A 7,565-nucleotide genomic window follows, 5' to 3' on the forward strand; every position below is an offset into this window, starting at 1 on the left:
GATTCACCACTCTGTGTGAAAAATGTTTTTCTCATCTTGGTCCTAAAACATTTCCCCCTTATCCTTAAACTGTGACCCCTTGTTCTGGACTTCCCCAACATCGGTAACAATCTTCCTGCATCTAGCCTGTCCAACCCCTTAAGAATTTTGTGTTTCTATAAGATCCCCCCTCAATCTTCTAAATTCTAGCGAGGACAAACCGAGTCTATCCAGTCTTTCTTCATATGAAAGTCCTGACATCACAGGAATCAGTCTGGTGAATCTTCTCTGTACTCCTTCTACGGCAAGAATGTCTTTCCTCAGATTAGGAGACCAAAACTATACGCAATACTCCAGGTGTGGTCTCACCAAGACCCTGTACAACTGCAGTAGAACCTCCCTGCTCCTATACAAATCCTTTTGCTATGAATGCTAACATACCATTCGCCTTCTTCACTGCCTGCTGCACCTGCATGCCTACTTTTAATGAGTGGTGTACCATGACACCCAGGTCTCGTTGCATCCCCCCTTTTCCTAATCGGCCACCAGTGACCTGCGTGGGTTTTGTCCAAGATCTTCGGTTTTCTCCCACACTCCAAGAAACGTACAGGTTTGTAGGTTAATTGTCTTGGTAAATGTAAAAATTGTCCCTAGTGTATGTAGAATAGTATTAATGTGCGGGGATCGCTGGTCTGCGTGGACCCGGTGGGCCGAAGGGCCTGTTTCCGCGCTGTATCTCTAAACTAAACTAAACTAAACTAAATGTATTTGTGCTCTAACACCAGGATAAGCGCTCCTCAGAAAAGCAAGCCCAACGCCAAAGTACTATCTGACTCTCTAACTGAATATACCAACTTATGTTAAGGACAACAACTAACTCAATATGCAATAAACAACTACCTACATTTTAACTAGCTCATTAAAAAAAAACTGATCATATGGATGCAAGGCATTCGGGTTATCAAGTGGGCACCTCCCTTCATTGGTTTTTCTTTGAGTTAAACCCACAACACCTCAGGAAGGCTCAACAGTTAGTTCTGGCGTCCCAAAACAAACCCTGGGATACACTTGCACAGACACACTTACATAGAAATACACGTACTGCATGTTAGATGTTTTCTTTCTACCCCCAACCGACACTATTTCTTCTCCACCAAATCCACCTACTGCCTTGCTCTGCTGCCTCCGACATCTGCTTTGCAGCCTGACACAAACCCTATCCGTGAATTCCTAGCTCTTATCGTATGTCTTGAAAAAGAACAATTAAATTCGTATTCGCAACAACGCAACAGATAATTAAACATAACTTATAATACGTAGTTTATTGCACATAAAGCGCATAGGAAACTACTGCAGATGCTGGTTTAAATCGAAGACAGACACAAAATGCTGGGGTAACTCAGCGGGACAGGCAGCATCTCTGGAGAGAAGGAATGTGTGATGTTTCGGGTCGAGACCCTTCTTCAGAAAGGTCTGAAGAAGGGGCTCGACCTGAAAGGTCACCCATTGCTTCTCTCCAGAGATGCTGCCTGTCCATCTGAGTTACTCCAGCATTTTGAGTCTATCTTATTGCACATAAACTTTTGCAATCAAGGCCAATATGCCATTTAACCTCTTAACCCCTTACTGCAAATGCCTGCTGTCATTTTTGTGGTCAGTGCTCAAGAACACCAGCGCTCTCTGAACTTCATTCATTTGCTGTATCTCTCCTTTTAGATAATAATTTAACTTTGGGATCAATGACTACGACCATTGATCATGTTTTTGCTTGTAGAATATGTTGTTATCTATCTCATTATCTATATGTTGTTTGTGGTGAAAGATCATGACATATTTCTGACATAATACATTAGATATTGCATAAACACTTTCTACAGTATGTTCATACACTTTCCAGAAAAACACTGGCCATAACTGTTTAGAAACATAAAATATTTCTCATGATCATCAAAGCACCTTTCTGGGATCCTTAGATTAATCAATTTTCCTTTTATTATTTTAGGGAGATTCTGGTGGACCACTGATATGTGAGAATGAATTCAGAGGAATTGTGTCCTTTGGGCAAGAATGTGGACTTCCCCAAAAGCCTGGTGTTTATACAAGGATCACAAAGCAGTATATTAATTGGATTCAAGATATAACGGCTTAAACCAAGCAAAAATACACAAGCTTTATTTGCTTTGCAGCCCTCTGTGGATTACTGCACCTTGGACAACAAGAAGAAGCTTTACGTTAAATTCACAGTTATTGTCAATTTTTATTAAAACATTCTAATTGCAATTTCTATATTTTCCTGACTAAGATCTCAGCCTAGTCGTGTAATAGATTTCAAAATAATGTAGTGTGCAAGCATGCAACAATATCATTGTGAACTATTGCAACTCATTGCTGAATTGTTCTATGCCTGCAGACCTTGTTTAAATAGAAAACCTATGCATATTTTCGAGCATGAAAGTGAACTATTTTTTGCTGCAATACTTTTGCAATAAATAACCATTCTGCGCTTTATTGGCTGGAAGTAGCAAGTTGACTGACTCACTTACACATGCATTAGTATCTTGTGGGCTCATCTATCCAGATCTGAAATTCACAATAAAGGGTGAGCAGTGAAGATTCATCAGGTTGATTCCTAGAATTGTGGATTTGTTATTCATGGAGCGATTAAGGACTCTGGGCCTATGCTGTCTTGAGTGTAGAGGAATGAGAGGTAACCTTGTTGAGCCATTCAAAATTCTCATGAGAAGCACAATGTGCAGGAGAAACTCAGCAGATCAGGCAGCATCTCCAGAGAACATGGATAGCTAACGTTTCAGGTTGGAACCCTTCGTCATACTGACTGTAGTAGGGAGGAGGTACCTGCCAGAGGGCTAGTAGTGGGACAAAGCCTGGCAAGAGAGAGGTGGATACGGATGAGGGGGGAGGGGGATTGGCAGATCTTAGGACAAACACTAAGGCAAGGAGATAAGGATCAAAGAGGCATAAAATGTACACTCAGAGGAAGGGATATAGGTGGAAGGGGCAGAGGAAGTGAAAGGGAGATATGGGTGAGCTGATAGGATAGATGTAAGGATTGATATTTTCCTTGGTTGACAAATCTAGAGCAAGTGCTTATAGTCTCAAACTTAGCGGCAAGTTATTCAGGACCGTGATAAGGAAACATTTCTTCACTTAAAGATTATGATTTTTTTTTAATTATCTGCCCAAGAGGAGTGATGACGCCCACAGGCTCAATATATTCAAAATATATTGGTAGGCTCTTGGATATTAAGGGAATTGAGGGATATGGGATCTGTGCAAGTAGCACTGAGGAATGAAGGATGAATAGCCTTGAAGAGAGTGATGTATTGGCACTCTGGAGGTGTCATCTGAACAAACATCAGAATTGCTGCACAACAAGGGACTCATTGTTATAGGGCATCATGATATAGGAAAGATATTGTCAAGCTTGAAATGGTTCAGAAAAGATTTACTAGGATGTTGCCAGGATTAGAGGGTGTGAACTATAGCGAGAGGTAAAGTAGGCTGGGACTCTATTCCATGGAGCGCAGGAGGATGAGGGGAGATATAGAGGTATACAAAAGCATGAGTGGAATAGATCGGGTAGATGCACAGTCTTTTGCTTAGAGTAGGGGAACCGAGGACCAGAGGACATAGGTCAAGGTGAAGGGGAAAAACATTAATAGGAATCAGAGGGGTAACTTTTTCACACAAAGGGTGGTGGGTGTATGGAACAAGCTGCCAGATGAGGTAGTTGAGGTTGGGAATAACCCACGATTACCTACGACTACTATGCCGACCTCCTACGACCTACTTCGACTAAACCTACGAGTCAAAAAAGTATCGATTTTTGGCATGGCGACCTTTTTTTACTCGCGGGCATTTTTCAGCATGTTGAAAAATACGCCGCAACCTAGCTGGGGCCTCGAGTACGCAGGAGCTACTCTCACGCATGAAGGAGAATTACAAAGACCTCCTAGGACCTCGTGTCGACCGTGCTGCGAGTATGAGTCGAGGGCAAACTCGTCTGAACTCGCGGATTAGGTCGCCGCGGTGGGACAGCCCCTTTAGACAGGTACATAGATAGGACAGGTTTGGTGGGATGTGGAGCAAGCGCAGGCAAGTGAGACATGTGTAGCTGGAACATTGTTGGCCAGTGTGGGCGAGTTGGGCTGAAGGGCCTGTTTAGGCACTGTATCACTCTATGATGCTGAGGGACTCACTGGTCGATCAAATCTATCATGTTGAATAGTTGGACTCTGGTACACATTGCCTGTTGATCCAGTTGCTGCTAATTCTCTGTTTGCATTCTCATGTGAGCTGAATGGTTCATGACTGAGACAAAGACGCATCATACATGTCTGCCCCACTTTTCAGTAAGATCACGGTTGACCTTCTATCTTAGTGCTACTTTCTCATACTAATCGCATAGCTCTTGATAGATTCAATTTAAAACTATTAATCTCTCTTAATGTACCCAGCAACTGAGCGCCACAGCTACTGACTCTCATAACTCTTAAGGTGTACCCAGGTAACGATAGAAGAATGGAAGTCATCAGTCTTTCAGAGAGGAACATGAAAATGCATGGAATGGAGTGATATGGATCATGAACAGGCAGATGAGATTAGTTTAGCTTGGCTTCATGCTCGGCACAGACATTGTGGGCTGAAGGACCTGATCCTGTGCTTTCTATATTACTAAAAGTCTGATCTTGACCACTTCCTGTTGTTCTTTATATTGATTTTAGAAAAAACACTGCCACTTACGGCTGTGATTTTTGACCATTTTACTCAGAGTCCCCCTCTGCTGCCCAGGACAAGAGGAATTTTCCCATCGATGAAAAATAAAAGAGATATTAGTGTTTAAAAAATGTTGAGATTCTCTCTCCTGAAGGCCACGCCCCTTCCGGAGAGACTATAAAACCCAGAAGTGTTGAGGGCCTCAATCAGTCTCTGAAAGATGGGGGACCGAGAGGATCACGTCTCTCAGTCTGAGCTGTGAATAATGCTGAACACATGCCTATTAAACTCTGAGTGCCTTTACTGACCTCTCAATGCCCTAAATATGGTTTGAAAATATAGTTTGGAAATGCTAAAGCTATGTTGCCTTTGGTTTGGAAATACTAAAGCTGTGTTGCCTTTGGTTTGGAAATGCTAAAGCTGTCTTGCCTAATTAAAGTTGCCTTGCCTAATTGCCCAATTAAAGTTGCCTTGCCCAATTAAAGTTGCCTTGCCCAATTAAAGTTGCCTTGCCTTCTATATAATTAAAAGTCTAATCTTGACCATTTCCTGTTTGCACTTTATATTGATTTTAGAAAAAAACGCTACCACGTATGGCTGTGATCTTTGGCCATCTTACTCACAGTCCCCCTCCGCTCACCAGGTGAAGACAATGGCATCAATATCCCTTATTTCATTGAAGATATTTCTGTTTATCCTGGTAATCATTGTGACAAAATAGAGACGTGGAGGGGAAGTTTAGGGTGGTAGACAGGTGTACTGGGTGTCGTTAAAGAGCATGTGGAATTTATTTGTTCTCATTGATGCCACTTAAGGGTGATGTGTAGATGAGAACCAAGAGGGTCCTAGGATATAGTCTTTGGGATTTCAGGGGTTAAACACTGCAACAGTTCAAGATGCCATTGCATGTTAATTGCTGGTTGTGACTATTTATTAGAATGAACCCAGGTGAGTGGGATCCACCTATTTAGAAAATGGAGATAGAAAATGGTGGAGAGATGGTGTGGCCACCAGTTTTAATGGCTGCACAAAATGCCCAGAAGGACTAGCTTACCACCGTACCTATCACATTGGATGTCCAATGTATTCCAATAACCCTTCTAACAAAAACAGGTTCAGCTCTTGCAGACACAGTCAGACTCAATCTTATGAAATCTGTTGTGTTTATAACTCCAGGGATTGGAGTTATCCCAAATGGCTTTTTGTCTCTTGCCACAAATACATCCTATGAATCTTTGGCTTAATATTCCTACCTCAAATATCAAGAGTTATGAGTGTATAATTGTCATATGCACCAGGAACAGAACGATGATGCAAATGAAAGTATGTTCTGTCACCTAACTCAATTCTATAGTAGATTGGTGCTGAGATAGATTTGTGGTTATGATTTTGCAGTGTGGTTCAAAAGCCTGATTGTTGATAGGAAGAAATGGTTCTTGAACCTGGAGATCACAACTCTCAGGTTCCTGAATCTTCTTCCCGATTTAAGTAGCGAGATGAGCCTGGCGGGGTTGGTGGGGTCTTAGATGATATTAGCTGCCTTTTTGAGGCCGTGAATTCTGTAGATCCCTTCAATAATGGGATGGGGGCCAATATCGTAATGGACCAAGCAGTGTCTATAAATGTTTCCAGCCTCTTTCATTCTTGGGTGTCTGAGTCACTGAACCAGGTCTTGATACAATCAGTCAATTTGCTTCCTCCCGTACACTGTAAAAGTTTGATAGAGTATTCAATGACATGTGGAATCTCCTCAAACTTCTGAGGAACTAGAGGCATTGATTGGACAAGCTAGAGAAAAGGCATTAGAGTCCATGATTTCCTTGGTTCCTTGGAAAAGTTGTCTTGGATATTCAGCAGGTCACTCCTCTGGGGAAGTAAAACAAAAAACCTTTGACAATCATGTAACATCTGATCATCAAATTTTCCATTCTGAAATATTCCACTCATTAGTTACATAGATACATAGATACATAGACAATAGGTGCCGGAGTAGGCCATGCGGCCCTTCGAGCCATTCAATGTGATCATGGCTGATCATCCACAATCAGTACCCAGTTTCTGCGTTCTCCCCATACCCCTTGATTCCTCTAGCCCTTAGATATCTATCTAACTCTCTTTGGAATGCATCCATGTTAATCAGCCTCCATTGCCTTCTGAGGCAGAGAATTCCATAAATTCACAACTGTGTGAAAAAGTTTTTCCTCATCTCAGTCCTAAATGACCTACCTCTTATTCTTAAAGTGTGACCCCTGGTTCTGGACTCCCCTAACATCAAGAACATATTTCTTGCATCTAGCATGTCCAAACATTTAATAATTTTATATGTTTCTATAAGAATCCCTCTCATTCTTCTAAATTCCTGTGAATACAAGCCCAGTCGCTCTATTATTTCATCGTATGACGGTCCCGCCATCCCGGGAATTATCCTTGTGAACCTACGCTGCACTCCCTCAACAGCAAGAATGTCCTTCCTCAAATTAGGAGAACAAATCTGCACACAATACTGCAGGTGTGGTCTCACCCGGGCCTTGTACAACTGCAGAAGGACCTCTTTTCTCCTATACTCAATTCTTCTTGTTATGAAGGCCAACATGCCATTAGCTTTCTTCACTGTTGTACATGCATGCTTACTTTCAGTGACTGATGTGCAAGGCCACCCAGGTCTCATTGTACCTCCCCTTTTCCTAACCTGACACCATTCAGATAATAATCTGCCTTCCTGTTCTTGCCGCCAAAGTGGATAACCTTACATTTATCCACATTATACTGCATCTGCCATGCATCTGCCCACTCACGAACCTGTCCAAGTCACTCTGTCCTAGCACTCCGTCACTCCTCTGAACCCATCC

At 42.2% G+C, this 7,565-nt stretch overlaps 1 protein-coding gene across 1 annotated transcript in view; it reads left to right on the top strand.

Moving 5' to 3' along the window:
* LOC129702625 (transmembrane protease serine 9-like) overlaps positions 1-7,565 on the top strand; it is a 58,030-nt gene that overhangs the window by 35,340 nt on the left and 15,125 nt on the right. The window contains exon 10 of the mRNA XM_055644871.1: positions 1,982-2,122. Coding sequence (XP_055500846.1) covers positions 1,982-2,122 — 141 coding nt within the window. The remainder of the gene's footprint in view (positions 1-1,981; positions 2,123-7,565) is intronic.

The sequence above is a fragment of the Leucoraja erinacea genome, chromosome 1, assembly GCF_028641065.1.
Source record: "Leucoraja erinacea ecotype New England chromosome 1, Leri_hhj_1, whole genome shotgun sequence".
Lineage (NCBI taxonomy): Eukaryota > Metazoa > Chordata > Chondrichthyes > Rajiformes > Rajidae > Leucoraja > Leucoraja erinaceus.